Source organism: Artemia sp. Qi Xiang Cuo, chromosome 4, assembly GCF_049724085.1.
Source record: "Artemia sp. Qi Xiang Cuo chromosome 4, ASM4972408v1, whole genome shotgun sequence".
In the NCBI taxonomy this organism is placed as follows: domain Eukaryota; kingdom Metazoa; phylum Arthropoda; class Branchiopoda; order Anostraca; family Artemiidae; genus Artemia; species Artemia sp. Qi Xiang Cuo.
The window spans coordinates 26,753,523-26,770,104 of record NC_142797.1 but is presented as its reverse complement, the minus strand read 5'-3'; the positions used below and the strand labels follow the sequence as shown (position 1 = coordinate 26,770,104).

The 16,582-nt window shown below is 35.4% G+C and overlaps 1 protein-coding gene across 1 annotated transcript in view; it reads right to left on the bottom strand.

Moving 5' to 3' along the window:
- The window catches only part of Ktl (BTB/POZ domain-containing protein Ktl), a 29,641-nt gene extending 20,111 nt beyond the window's left edge, over positions 1 to 9,530 (bottom strand). Inside the window, exon 1 of the mRNA XM_089087474.1 lies at positions 8,867 to 9,530. Within this exon, the coding sequence (XP_088943600.1) occupies positions 8,867 to 9,472 (606 nt within the window). The 5' untranslated portion in view covers positions 9,473 to 9,530. The remainder of the gene's footprint in view (positions 1 to 8,866) is intronic.
- Between the last annotated feature and the right edge of the window lie 7,052 nt (positions 9,531 to 16,582).

The following is a 16,582-nucleotide window of genomic DNA, read 5'->3' as shown; positions in this document are numbered from 1 at the left end:
TTAGCTATGTTGAAATTTTTTTTCCAAGGCTGTATTTTTTTTTCAGTATCCCCCCATTCAAACTACTGTAATTAGTGATATCCAAGTTCAATATTCTAGTTTTGTACATTTTTTTAAACTAAAAAAGAACAAAATCCATTTTTTAAGCAGTTTTTTTGATGGAGGTAAAGAGTGAAGTTAAAACTTAAATTTACCAAAAATTATTGCTTTGCAGCCTGTGACACGTGAAAATAACGTGTGAGAGTAAACCGCCTGATGATGTTTGCCTATGTTTGTAGAATTATACGAAACTAGTACTTAACTGAAAAAGAAAAAACAATCTAGCATTTGTTATTTATTGTTTCATTCAGGGCTTGGGGAGGTTTCTAAGGTATAACAAAAAGTAGTTTCTGTTTCTTATGCTTCACGAACAATATTGGAGATCTGAAGTCGTTCTCTCTTTTTCTCAATTTTTTTAGTTTTTCGTGTTTTCTTGGGAGATAAATGTGTTCATTGTTTTAGCCTTTCATTGTTTAGCACGAGAATATTTACATAACTTTATAAAAAGGAGGAAAACACTCCAAAAGAGGATGACCTTTATTAAAACTACATAATCAAATTCACCGCCTATGAGAACTCCAGAGCGGAGATTTCAAGCCAAACACGAAGACAAATTTTCTTTTTTTCCCCTGACGTGGATGGCCACCAATGTGCACTTTTTGGTTTTGTTTTCAACAAGGACTTTTGCATCGGTTTTAAATTTTTTTTCAAATGAGAGTAAAGTGCAATTTTAAACTTACAAACGTGTAAAAACTGTCCTATTGTCAAGACTTTACACAGAGGGGGGGGGGTAGGGGGGTTCAAACCCCTCCTGAAATGTTTTTTGACTCGTAAAACCGTAACAAAAATGAATACAAATTTTGTATGCGCTTTTGTGTAAACCCTTCCCACCCTTCAAAACAAAAAAGTCTTTGAGTAAAACCCCTCCGAAAAAAACTCCTGGGTGCGGCCTTGCCTATTGCATAAGAATGGCTCTCAACCCCCTTACCCTCACTCTGTTATTTCATCTCGTGATCTCTGCATTAAAATCAGAATAAGAAAATATTTTATCCCCTTCCGGTGTTTTCTTTATAGTTTTGTTGTTTTATTTTTACCTGCGAACGGTCCATTCCGTTCATCAAAGTTCGTGTGTACTGCTTTAAGTAGTTTTATATTTGCTTATTTGAAAAGTCTTCCACTTTAAAAAATCACTGTGTACCCCTTGTTTAACAGAGCATTATATCAAAACTATCAAATTTTTAAAGACAAAAAAAAATTGTATCAACGTTTAACTCGAAATGAACTAATTCCCCGTTTTTATATTATGTAGATTTGTGACAACATATAGTGACAAGATCTATTTATTTGAAACTGGACAATGTCGATATTTTAGCATGTGAAGGACCAATAAATGAATATCAAGTAAATATTATACAGGTGTGCCATTGAATTCTACAGATCTTTTATACCTACTATTTATAAATGAAACTCAGAGAGGAAAAAAAATAACAAAATGAAAAATAAAATCAAAAAGGTGAAAAAACGAGAATTTTGTCAGCCAGTGGCGAACCATGAAGAAGAAGAAATAAACAAATATTTCGACAAGGACCTCCGCCGAGTCGTCCTCAGTGCTAAACAAAAAAGAAAGAAAAGAAAAAGAAACCAACGAAAATAGAACCTTTCGAAGTTTACTTGTCAACGACAGAACAGAAACTAAATAAGAACCAGGTTGGAATCAATGAAAAAGAAAACTACCAAGATGATTGGGCAATAATCCTTTGTTTTGCTATTGCTTTGGCTGGCCTAAAAATTCGATCATCATTTGATGTGCAAATAGGTTCTCTCAAGTTATACCGGGTAAAAATATTGATTGAATCCTTCAAAATTAAACTGTCGTAAATTGGGCTTAATGAAATATCTCCAGCATCTCTATTTATTGCTAAATTTTTGTTTATGTATTTTTTTTATCTCAATTACCTCTTTAAAAGTTTGTGGTAGGCCATTTACAGTAGATATTAAAGTTGTCTCGTCAAAAAGAACCAGATGGGTCGGATTTACGAAAATATGCGAAGCCAATGCCGAATCAAAGTTGTCATTGTTAGTTTTTAATCTCAGGGACTTATCTATTGAAATTTTGTGCTCATGCAAACGTTCACCTAGTTGTTGATGGGTCCTACCAATGTAAATTTCCCACATGAACACGGGATTCTGTAGACACCACTACCCAGTACAGGATCAGTTTTATCCTTTCCTGAGTTGAAAAATGTTCAACTTTTTGTTCAGTTTTGAAAGAAACAGAGAGATTGTGTTTTTTTTAGAATTTTTCCAAGTTTATCGCCAAGTTTCGGGATGTATGGTAAAGCGATGAAAGTTTTTTTTTCAATTGCCGGGGTAACTGAATCAAGGGGGACGAGATCCCTATTTTGTTGTTTTATCTTTTTTAATCGTCTATCTATGATATTTTAAATAAGTTTGATTGGGTAACCATTGCAGAAAAGAATATCCTTGACATAGTATAATTCAGAATTTATATGATTACAGAAACAAATTTTTAAAACTCTGTCGACTGAAGAGATTATTACCCCTCTTTTCACAGAAGGAGGGTGATTGGAAGAGAAATGTAGATATCAATTATTATGAGTCGGCTTTCTATATATAGAAAATCCAAGGCTAGTTAGACCACACTGGCTATACATGACAAATGAAACTCAGAGAGGAAAGAAAATAACAAAATGAAAAATAGAATAAAAAAAGGTGAAAAAATGAGGATTTTGTCAGCCAGTGGCGAACCATGAAGAAGAAGAAATAAGCAAATATTTTGACAAGGACCTCCCCCGAGTCGTCCTCAGTGCTAAACAAAAAAAAAGAAAAAAAAAAGAAACCAACAAAATAAGACCACACTGGCTATACATGCCAAATGAAACTCAGAGAGGAAATAAAGTAACAAAATGAAAAATTAAATAAAAAAAGGTGAAAAAACGAGGATTTTGTCAGAAAAAAACGAGGATGTGGTCTAATAATGTATTTACTTACTATTTATATCTGGGTGCTGATCAGGAAAAGACTGATTACTTATTCTGTCAAAGTTAGTTTTTTAATGAAATTGAAATGGAATAGAAACAAAATATTTCGAGGAATTCATTTCAAGTAATTTCTGATTTACATTCTGATAATAAACTCATGCAAATGCTTAAAAAACATTGAAAAAGAATGTTCAGTTACTATTCAAGCCCTCTCTTATGCACCGTGCTATATCAGTTTATTAAATAAAAAAAAAACGTGTTGTTTTTTAATTGAAAAACGTGTGAAAGCCAAAAGAGCGAGCTATTGAGGAGGGGGCAATCACCTCATATGCGTAATAATTTCTGTTCGTTTTAAGTTTTAATGTTGTGCCTTACTTTCAATTGAAAAAAAACTTGTTTTTTTTATTTAATATCCGATCGTTTTTTATGTAATGCCGGGAATTCCACCTCCCCTCAGTGGAAAATTCCCTTCCCAAACGAAAAATTTCTTCGTGGGAAAATACTATTACATACCCCATTCCCCGTCATAAAATCCCCCCCCCCCAAAAATGTCTGTATGCTTCCCAATAACTAATACTATATGTAAGCAATGGGAAAAAGTTTAGAGCTTGCAGCCATTCGCCCAGGGACTGTGGAGGGTCGTCATTTTCAAAGACATATTTATTAGATCTTCCATTCTGCTGAACAAAATGCTTATTTCAAAATTTTGATAGGGTGACTTTGGAGAAAAACAGGGTGTGGGAGGGGGGCTAGCTGCGCTCCAATATTTTTGGTTACTTAAAAAGGGCACTACAACTTTTGATTTCCAATCAAATGAGTCCTCTCCCAATCTTCTAGGATCACTGCTTCGATTCAATTAGCCATGGGAAAGAAAAAAAAACAAAAAAAAAAACAAATAAAAAAAAAATGCATCCGTGATCTTTCTTCTGGCAAAAAATACAAAATTCAGCAATTTTGTATATAGGAGCTTGAAACCTCTACACTGGGGTTCACTAATATGCTGAATCTGATGGTGTAACTTCAATTGAGATCACTTGATGTTTTGGGGGTTTCCCCCCTTTTTAAACTCGGCGAATTACCTCAGGCTTGTAACTTTTGATTGATAACATTAAACTTAATGAACTTTATATGTTTTCAATAAGCATCAAAATTCGATTCTATTGATGTATCTATTGTTGTCAAGACTTTTTCTTAGAGTTTCGGTTACTATTGAGCTGCATCACTCCTTACTTACAGGTCGTTACACACGAACTGTTTGAAAAAGGATACCTCAGGCCAGAAAGTCCTTACTCATTTACGATTTTCTATTTTGAAATCAGATTTTTTACAAAGCGAATTTTTTTACGCAATGCTGCAAATTAAAAAAATAAGACATTTTTTTCGTAAAACTCTCTCATGGTTCGCAAAATAAACGCAGAGAGAGTTCAAAATAAAATTAATTACTGATTTATATTTTATTCCACAAAAAAAAACAGAATTTGTTACTATTTGCTCATTGTCACTTTCACACAAGATCGTAACTGTTATTTTCAGTCTTCTGAGCCAACTACCCAAAACCCTTTTCTACACAGGGGCGTCAATAGGGGAGGGGCCGAAAGGCATGTTCCCCTAGATTTTTTGCCCCCTCCCAAGATTTGAAAATACCTTTTTTGTGGGGATATTTTCATTAAAAATGCCGTTTTGGTATTTTCATTGAAAAAAAAATACAAGTGTGGCCCCCCCACGCTAGGTTTTAAAAAATACAATCCACTCCCCCCCCCCAATTTTGAGAATTGAAGCTACTACTGCTAAGCTGTTCTGAAATGGAGTATTGACAAGGGAATTTAGACCAAGAGGATGGAAATGTGATAGAACAGAGATTGTCCTTTGGAAACGTCTTAGCAAACTATTTTTAGCAGTAATCTCAGAAACATGAAAATGCTAAATGAGGCCTTTAGGTGTGTGAGCGTTGTTATACCAGTTCTGATATTAGTATTTCTGATATCAATTAAAGGGAAACATCCAATGCTCCCTGGAGATTCTGTGTATACTGGGAGGCAAAAGTAAGAACACCGCTGAGTGTTCCAGTAATGCAAAGTTAAGACACTAAAAAATAAGGCCTCTAGGACAACAATGATAATCCAAGGCCCTCTTGTAGTGACGGTAATTGGAAATGGGACATGAGCCTCCTAGATTTTTTTAATCCCACGTAGGTTATGAAAAATACCTTTTTGTATTCTCATCGAAAACAAATTGAAAATAACGAAATTCACCCCCCCCCCTATATTTAGAAAAATAAATTTTGCTCTCTTCTCCCCTAAATTTTCGTAAATTGAAAACATTGCCCTCTTGTTAAATTTAAAAGTAACTTCTTAATAAAAACCGTTAAACATATCTATTCAAATCATTTTCTGTGCAAGGCACGTGTATTTTTTTTTTTTAAACTTTCCTCCCCCATGGAAAAAAAGCTGTGCGTGAGGCATATGAATAAAAAAATTACTGGTTAGACAACAATGTCTTTACCCAGTACCCTTTTAGTATTCTATTAGTAAGTGAAGCATGTAAGTGCGAAGCGACGACCGGTGGCTCCAAATAATACCACATACCCGAACGCTTGGTTTATTGAAAAAATATGGATGATTTAATTTAGATCAATACGTTCCATTTTCCTTCGCTGTAAAGCTTTCCTGTAGCGACTTCAAAATATATTACTTCTCGACATAAATCCAATTTACTCCAGCAGAGATATATATCCCCAAGTTTCCCCACGAGATTTCTTATGATGGAAATTCTACTCGAAATTAAGAAGAGAAGAATTTACAATTTTCTTCTCAAGAAATAGCTACTAATGGGGTTAAATTTAGAAGAGCTAAATGATAATTTTGATGGCTATGCGGTACTTATTGCTTATAGTGACCACACTGTTGTTTTTCATCTGAATAAAACAGGATCTCTGTCTACACTCGGAGACAAATTAGCTTATTATCAGTGAGATAAACTACAATGCAGGTATATTTTATTTAAATATTCAATATTTAGAGTTGGTTAGGTTAGGTATTTAATATAATGCGTTCTGGGTGGCCTGCTTCCTATAATTCACTGTTGTAGATTTTATAACGTTGTTACTAAAATATTAGATTTTCTTCATATTTTGGTGTATTTCATAAGGATTAACCAAAGTTTCCCCCCTCTCTCTAGTCTCTCCTAGAGTAGACACTCACAAAAATAAGAGCTTTTTAGTATTCAGACCCACCAACATCTGTTGGAACCCTCCCAAAACAGAATCCTGGCTATACACTTGCTTTTAAACAGCTTCCAAAATGAACATTTGGAACCGCCTTTTACTGTATACTTTACGAGAAAAATAAATGAGTAGCCCCTCGGTGGTAAATGAGCTCGTTAAATTATAAAATATATGTCCTACAATTGCGATGAATCTTGTCGTCACAAGGTACTGATGAAAACTAATTTATTGGAATCCCAAAAAGGACTTTGAAAACCCGAAATAACGGCAGATCGAAATAGAAAATATACCATTGAAATTCCCATGTTTGAGATTTTTAGACTTTCATCTGGAGAAGTAGGGCAAATCCTAATCCACGTGATTTTTAAAAGTTCATCTTATTAGCACTAAAGTAAAATGCAATTTTTTAGTGCCACTTTCGTATTGACCCTCGAAAATGGCAGCGGATTGAAAGAAAAGTACACCATCCACGGTCGAAAGCCCTTCATCAAAGGTTTCCAGTCCTCTTCTCACTTCGAGAACACGAGAAAATTATATTTTAGCCTGTCATTAAGACCTTTTTTGGTTCTGTTTTATAAATGGACCCTTGTTGCTTTCCGTTTTTTTATTTTTTTTTATTTTTATTTTTTTTTTCTGAATATATAGGTCTAAGATGGAAATAAGGGTGCTTCTAGTCAAGGCCTTATCAGGGATGGGGATATAAACATCCCCCTCCCCAAATGTTTGTCCAACTCATAAAAACGTAAAAAATGTAAATAAAAAAATATTTAATGTTTTCTTGAAGTTTTTATTGCAAACCCCCACCTGAAACAAAAATCTTGGATACGGCCCTGCTTTTAGATAACGTAACAGGTACTAAGCATGCATGTATGTCTAGACACCACCCGTTATTGCAATAATGCTGAATCCCACTTCCTTCGTCTGTAAAGTGGCGCCTCGTCACCACTCAGCTGAGGTAATCTATTTAAACTATTTACATTATTTAGTTTCTTGTTATTAGAAAGCTGGATCTTAGTAAAGAGTGAATCACGACCAGCAAATCCGGTGGTCGTACTTATGTGACGAATATGCCATAAGAATGGATAGTTAGTCTAAGGATGTAATCTAAATACAAATTTTGCTTGAACTGATTTTGTAGAGAAAATAGAACTAAATTAAAGATATGGGTCTCCATGGCTAACATACGATATATCAATACTGTTATCCACGATGAATTATTGAATTGTTTTAATTTCTCCCAATTTTTTGAATGGTGGATATTTCTAACTTATAATAAATCTGTAGATGTAAGCATTAGTTTTCAAATGAGTCCTCTGATACAGCGATTATAAGCAAGCGCAACAAAACTTACATGATGGGATGATCATTATTTGTTTAATGCCCATCCTAAAATTCCATTTTTCTTGGTTTTCAAGATGGGGAGCTTTTAACCTTATTCGAGGGTTTCTGGTCATGAAACATCGATTCGCTAAGTCAGAATTTGCCTTTTGTGACATTTTGGCCATATTCGCCAAAAATAAAGTTTTGCGGCACAGAAGGGCATGAAACATTACTATGGACAGGTCAATTCTGTTAATTTAAAAAGTATTTAGATGTTTTCATTTCTATTCAAACGAGTCACTGTTTGATATTGTTCGGCCACTGGTTCAATACAATTACCCCTGGACAAAAAAGGAGACACATTGTTTGGAAAATTCGAAAGTTATCATATGCTATATTATTTAAATGTTCGTCTTGATCTATAAGCGTGACTTTGAAAGTGGGGGGCAGGCCCCACAGGTGAAACCTACAGGTGGAGCCTGGTGGCAATATTTTGGTGGGTCATGGGCAGGACTTGCACCCTTCTGCTGACTATGCTTTAGAGCCTTAATTAAAAAAACAAACATTTTTCATGTGAATGACGTCACATTCAAATGCACTTAAAAAGCAAAAGGATATATGATAGCATTGCAATGACGTTATACATGGTATATAAAGTGTTTTATTCAGACAATATTTTTCATTATTGTGAAATATGCTAGGAAGACAACCCAAAAAAAGATACCAGTTATAGGCCTTTTAAGCTTCCTTCATGTAAAATTGCCATAAAATTTGTTAATAAAGAAATTTGGATATCACGAGGGGGGCATCCAGGTTTTAGAGATGCATAAGTGATGGTATCTTTTTTCCCGATTGAAGGCTTTGACGATTAAACACTCAGTTTCCATGTTTCAAGCTCAGACTCTTTTTATAAAAGTATTCGAAAGAGTTTAAACCTGGACAGACATATATCAAAATAGAATACCAAGACCTACGCGAAATATAAATACAATTCTGACAACTTTTAGTTTGACAGCTGATTATTCCCAAAATTCTAATTTGTGAGTAATTGTTCCTTTTATGATCTGTGAAGAGATTCCAGGGTCTATTTTTTTTTTAAAGAGACTGAGCGCCATGGCAACATAGAGCTTTATAAATCCAGCTAAAATCTTGTTTTCTCCTCATATTCCCTTTTACGCTTTTCTTAGCATTTACTATTCATTTTCTTTAATATTTGTCAGGTTTGGCGGATTCAGAATTAAAAATTTTTGAATTTGATTTTATAACATAAACACTAGCTTACCTGTTCTATGTAAGAATGCTTGAGGAAAAATCTTGAGGAATATCTGTCAGTCATTCCACGGTCAGGATCTCTTGACTCGTTGAGTGTTTCTCCGAAGATTTCACGACAAAGAGTAACTCGACCAGAGACTAGGATTCTCGAAAGCTTCCTAAACTTAACATCTGCTAAGCCATCCCTTCCAAATGCGAATGTGCCTCGATATCCAAGCATAACGTAACCAGGGGCCTTTGAAGTGATGCCGAGAGGGCTTAGAGAGGATGTCAACTCGTCAGCGCTTGTAGCTTTGAGAGGAATTAATGCCTTCGCTAAAGTTTCCAGCTTATAAAACTCCGCTTCTGCTCGAAGACGATCTCTTTCTGCAAAACTCTCTGGTAAAATGATCTTCTGGTTTCTTAAATAATCTAAAATATATCTAAATAGTACTCCATCTCTATCAATAAAATACCTTCCTTTAGAGTCCTTTATTTGTGCAAGTTTTCCTCTAAAAACTTGACCTAAATAGGATTCAGGCTCTTTAGTTAGTGTCTGTATTGTTGTTGTATATCCGACACCTCCAACATTCAGCTCAACTATCTGGGATGTAGAGTTAGCCATCTCGCTAGCCATAGCTACCTTCTGCTTAAGCAACTATCAAACCATAATCTGATTCTAACAGTGTCAAAGACTTAGCTCAAACTGATCCCTATTCAGCTCCGGCAAGCTTTTTCTTTCATAGGAGAAAGTGGTGACGCAAGGCAGATAGTAGTCATCAAAGACTCAGTTGAATTCGATTATAATTCCGAATGTAAGCTTCAAGAAAACAACAGAGCCCCAATCAATTTCATCCATCCGTGAAGAAACATTTATATGATGGTTGTAAATGACGTATCGTCAATGTATGAGGAATCGTTAGGGATTCTGGAAAGATTGTTTACGCTTTATTTGATTCTCATATATCGACTTTTGCTTTCTACCGATATCAAGATAAGTAATGAGTTATCTTGGAACGTGCCCCTGCCATAAGGGATGCCAGGAATCAAGCTTACACATTAATAATAATAATAATAATAATTTATTTATAACCCACTTTTATACCAAACAAGCGGAGTAAAGCACACTGAAAAGGAAAAAAAAATCAATCAAATACACAGAAACAGAGATAACTTAAACCTTAATCACTGACAAAAACACATGGATAGTATTATGGTTTGGGCCTAGGGACACAAAGGCATTTCTTGTCAAATTATTACTAAGCAATTCAAACGATTGTATAATGTCGGTAGCACCATACTTCTCAATAATACGCGTATTATGATATGACGTGGGAAGGTACAATAAAAATTTGCAATATCTAAAATTACCGATAAGGAGCTTGCGCAAATCATTCTTATTCAATAACAAATACATTCCACTTAAAAACAAGACAGAATGGTCACAATATGTGGAATACATTTTAGCTAAAGCTCGGCGTGAATATTTTCCACGGTTAGGTACAATTTTCGCATATCCGATCTTCAACTTTTCTTTAACATCTCTCAGAACTTGAAGTCGCAAAAAGTGAGTGTCTAAAAATATTAATTCCTAACCACCGTAAACTCGTAACATTGTGAATTAGTGAGGATCCACATGACAAGTTATGAGCAGATGATTTGGCATTGAAAACTAAATATTCGCATTTATCAAAATTCAAAAACAGATCAACATCCCGAAACATCATAGAAATACGTTGCACCGATAATGCCAAAATAGACTTGGTTCGGCTTAAAACTAGCAGGTCGTCCGCATACGCAATATAAGACACATCAGATAAATTATAAAATTAAGAAGGCTTGATTCCTAACAACAAATTTTTAATGCAAGCATTAAATGGATAAGGTGATAGCACTCCACCCTGTCGTACTCCAGATTGAACTGGTATATTACCGCAGTACCCTGTACCAGATTTTAAACGAAGAAACGAATTACTATACCAAAATTTAAGTAAATGTATGACGGAAGGGTTCACCCCAAACTCTGACAAAGAGTGCCACACTGGTACATGGCAAATACTATCGAAGGCTTTAGATAAATCCAAAGCGCAAATATGTAATTAATAACCTTTAGACTGGGCATCATAAAGAGTTGAAGCTAAAACCTTATGCGCATGTTGACACCCAATACGAGGTTGAAATCCAAATTGGTTCGAATCTCGCAGTTCGTTCAATAATATATGGGAGCAGAAAATATTCAAAAACCTTACTAATATTGCAAGCAACAGTGATGGGCCTATATGAACTACAATCAAAAGGGTCTCTTCCGCGTTTAAGAATCGAAGTTACCGTTCCGCAAAGGAAGGAATCAGGCACCATTGACAAAGATAAACAGAACTGAAAAAGTAACTGGAGCTGAGCGACTAGTGCTAGACGATCACAACGTACATGGTGAGCACTAATCCCCTCAAGATCACTTGATTTATACTTAAGTTTACGCATACAATTAACAATACTTTTAGTTGAGACGGGAATAACATGACGTTGCAAAATTTAGGTGGCAAAACCTTAGAAATTAAGCACTGAAAATGATAATGAACACTATACTCAATCTTACAAAAAATACTTTTATAATGCCCAAGCCAAGACGAATCTGGGATAACATCACTAGTCCCTAAAGAATCAAATTTAGACGTAATAATGACTTCTTTCCATTGTACTACAGTTTTAGGAAACTTACCGCCATTATATCTAAACAAAAGAAGATGCCATGTAAAATGCATTTTTGACCTCCGTTTTACGTAAAACACTTAGCCTTGCAAGAGCCACCCATAGGTAATGGAGATGTGAATGCAGAGTTTAACACGATTTTTGATGGCTTTACGACGCGGGTCTTCGTTCCAAATTGGACTTCGAGATTTGAGTTTAACCCGGACAAGGGGAATAGCCACATTCTCAGCTTGTTTTATGCACTTAACCACGTGAAGATGATAAACATTCAGTTGCACTCTGACTTGTTGCGAAAAAACACTCGTGCACACTAGATTAAAAGGGATCTTGACGCAGGACAACAGAGCTGTTAGGGTAGAAATATATAAAGGCCAATTGGCTTTGCTCCATTTTCGTTTCATACACCCTTTTTTAATAGAATCACAAGGATAATAAGATGGATCAGCGGTTATTGTCACAGTAAAGGAAAGGAGAAGGTTGTCAAAATCACGTTCGTCTTCGTCAACATTAAAGACAGAACAGGGAACATCGGTAGAGCAAATACAATGATCAATATTGGTCACAGTACCTCTATTATGAATATAACAGCAATTAAGAGCTTTGGGTACCATGCGGCAACCAATAGGCAACGAATCCAAAACTAAGTTGGCACGAGTAGAAGAGCTATGCACATCACATCTGAAGTCCCCTGTTAATAGCGACTAAGGTCCGTGTTTTTCAAAATCTCATGACAGAGTTTTAAGTGACGAGCCGGCGTTACAAAACCTAGTAAGTGAAGCTAGTTGTATCTAGTTGTAAGGATGATACACATTTATAAATACATAGGTGACCCAGTCGTATTGCCATAATATTATCAGAGGAATGAAATAAGATAGGTGTCAAAGGAGTAGCTAATCGTTTGATAACACATGCAAGGCCCCCGGAAGGTCGGCCTTTTGTTTTTTGGGCACTGGTGGTAAAGACAATATGGTGGCTAGTTCTTCGTAGAGAGTTAACGGAGATTTTGGGAAGTAAATATTCTTGCAGAACAAAATGTCGAAATCATTCATTTTTTAATTTAATGAGCCATCTTTATCTTTCGTGCCATTGATATTAAAAGAGTAGATTGAGACGGACAATTTGACAGTCATTTTCGAATCATACGTTTGCTCAGGGCATCACGCAGAATACTACATTTTAGGCTATACGATGCATGATTACCCTCACAATTTTGGATCAAAAACACAGGGGGAATCACGGGATGATACATGAGAGCCGGCAGAGCGGCTGCATTTTGTTGGCTTACCGCATTTGATTTTCATGTGGTTGGGAGATTGACAATTATGACAGCAACGGGGTGGCCGCAGGAATTCAAAAACCCAGAATTATTCATAGCCGACCTTGAGCCCGAGTTGTAGGCTATTACTCTGGGCTATAGCATCAGCAAAGGTAATTTTCACAGCCAGGGATTTTCCCAGACGTTCAGCATCGATGACACCTTCACATCTCTTAAAAATTATCGCCTCATAATTAGCGGGCACCCCCTTAACAATGCCATGAAATTTCTTTTCTTGAATCATGACGTCACAGCTATTCAATACGGTTGGAACTGCATCGCTGAAAATCTTTGCTGCAGATTGACTAATCTGAACAAACAGCTTATCGCCAGAAGGCCTTATGCTGTGAATAGCTTCATGGCCAGGGATTTTGTTAATAGCATGAGCCCGTTTTGAAGGGTCGTCAAGTTTAGTAGGTACTTTTGAAATGATAACGGTGGCAGTGCTTTCAATATGAGGACTAGCATAAGGAATGGGAAGTGACGGAAAATTTAAATCATAAGCTGTTACCTTTTCTTTGATGAAGTTAAGGGTACTATCCAGGGCACAAATTTTGGAAGCAAGTTTGTGATAAGCAACAGCAGGAATAACAGGCACTTCAGTGGGTGAAATAATTATGTACGTTGTCACTGTTAGCTCCTCATTTTCGCACTTCCGAAGCAAATCAATCATATCTTTCACGTGCCGAGCGGAGGCATTATCACCTTGTCTCCTTGGTGCTGTTTTGCTACAAGGGTATATTTCTGCCCATAAATCAACTTTAGCATCTTTGAGACTATTTTCAGGAAAAAAACTCCACTGCATGATTAATAATAGCTTCGTCATCAATACCCGATCGAATGTTTGATGGTATGAAATTAAGAATAGTTGAATGTGAAAACATTATCACTTTGCTTAGCTCAGCCCAAAATAGTCTTGATTCAAAACATAACCGAAATTAATTCATTATCCAGGTAAAAAAAAGGCCATCAAGATTTCATATGCAATCATTAAAAGCAGCTTTAAATTCCATATATGCCTGCACTCTCAATGTTATAATATATTCCAAAGTTAATCCGGCTTAAAATTGAACTTTTGTACACCGGTCAGATGTGAATGACAAAATATATTTAGTCAATAATTGATTCCGAAATATAATCCTTTTTTAACACAAATAGCTCTTAACAGGTCAGAGACTGAATAGTGATTTTTTCATTAAAAGCAACGGAATTTTATTTTGAAAGTTACGGAAAGGGCAGTCCCTAAAAATTTTCTAAGTCACCTGCTCGAAATTAGCAAAAATCGGCCCAAGGAAATTATCGTTTGAGTAATTTTGCCACGTTGGGAGTTCCCTGGGGTGCCACCAGCTTTGACTAAAAAACTTGCCGACAATTGGAAGCAAATTTCACTGTTTTCTTATCAAATTTCACAGTCAAACCTCGAATTCCCGAGAGATTTTGATGATAGATACTCCCCTGGGAAAATTTGCTAGTTTGGTCTTTGAAACAGTCAGTCGACGCTGATGCTCGCAAAATGATTTTTGATCGATCATATGGCCTTAATTCAAAGAATATAGACATAAATATATCCTTTACTGCAAGTAATAAAAATCTTTTTTATGGTTCGCTTTCATTTGAAAGAAGGTCCCGGAAGTCGTCCCGAAATATCCAGCTTTAAATTTGGCTTTGACTACTGAAATAATACATTGTCCAGTATTTTTTTTTTCCAATTTTGGCTTCTAAATTTCTTATGAAATTTTGTTCTGTTTGTGTCTAACATATTTATTTACTACACACTATACAGCATGATAAATAATGGAGCATACAATTAGAAAAAGAAAGAAAAGAGAAAAACAAGCAAATGATTTGGTTTTCCGACGTGACTTTGTTTCTCAACAATGAAAACTGAAGAATTATGGAAAATATACTATACCCGGATCTCTATCTTTTCATGTTGGTCTTGCTCTCTGGATTGAACGAGATTTTGAGGGGATTCAAGGAAGTTAAGATTCTGGATTTGCGTGCTAATGGTAATAAGCTTCAAAAGATATACTTTGACGAATACCTAGACAGTATAGGAATATCATATTAAATTCAAAATGTGAAATTATAAAAAGAATTCACCTTTGTCTGACGCTGTAATTAAGAACGCTACCACATATCGATTTGAACTCTATCCTCAAGGTTGCAAGGAGAGCGTAAAATCCAATAAGATGTGGTAGCTTACTGTAGCATTGAATTTTGATGTTATGATAAACAATGGTTATATTAAAGACCAAATTAATCTCAGGAATTTTAAAGAAGAAGATTTTCATAGCCAGATACTGACAATAAAAGAAGTAGATCGAAAAAGACATCAAGCAAACAAAACAAGCATGAGTGGTTGTAAAAATTCCTAATTAAATCCTACAGTCAGGATTGTCCAATCGGATGTTCAAATCCAATCAGATGTGGTAGCTGACTGTAGGATTGAATTAGGAATTTTGCGTTTATCATAAACAATGGTTATATTAAAGACCGAATTAATCTCAGGAATTTTAAAGAAAAAGATTTTCATAGCCAGATACCGACAATAAAAGAAGTAGATCCAAAAAGACATCAAGCAAACAAAACAAGCATGAGTGGCTGTAAAAATGACGAAACGATGAGCCAGAAAAAGGCGTTCAAGCAAACCTCATGAGTAAACCAGTTTTCAGAAGTGCAAAAGATCAGAAAAGGAAACAAGAAAGACAAATTTCTAACATTAAGAAGCAAAATTGAAGCCCCCTTTCAAATGCAGAGCGTGTCCGTCAAACTGCCTAAAAGACTGTGCATTACTATATCTGAAAAAACGAAAAGAAATTCATAGTGAATGCTGGATCACAAAGAGTGAATACTTTGAAAAAAACTCTCACTGAGCCAGTATATTTCCTTAGAAAAAATAGAGTTACGAAGATACCACGTATTCAAGACCGGGATTCCATATTTAATTATATCGGAATGATTCCTGCTTGCCTTAGCATCTTTGAAAAAAACCTCATTAATTCCACGTGGTGCATTACTCTCCTGTTACATTGCTATAGCGGAAGAAATAACGAACTTTGAAAACCAAAAATGTTAACGAAGTTCCCTTCTTTTTCAAAAGTGGATAAAGCCCAGAAAGCCATAAGACGAAATAATTCCAAAAGAAATAAAATAGCTTACATAATACTTTACGATAAAGAATTTTCAGCCTGGAATCAGAAACTAGCCACGAAAGGTAAGAAATACAAACTATTAATTATGTAAATACCTAACCACCAAAATGATAGGACAGAAAGAACAAAAAATATTTACAAATAAGAGTTAATGATGAAATGGAAGGAGATAAACTTGTTCAGAGATACTCAAATTTATTAATGTTTGACACTGTTTACTCAAATATGAAAATAATGGAAGCGGTTGGGCAGCCCTTTATAAGAAAAAGTTTCGCTCGGACTTTTCCCTGGTCCACATAGAATTTAAGCCAAAAATATAGCTCTGCTTTAATATTGTAATAATACCAGGAGATCGGGCTTCCCTCAGTCTCTGGTACTCGGCACGCGACAGGCTTGTATGTGTGTGATTCTTGCTGTCGCTTGACTTCTAACAGAAATTAATATGGACTTCTTTTACGGCGTTTCCCATATTAATTATTTTCCCTTTAATTACATTGTTACATAATTCAGTAACAACAAGCCGTGTTGCATTGCACATACCATCTGAAATATCCAAACCACGTAATAG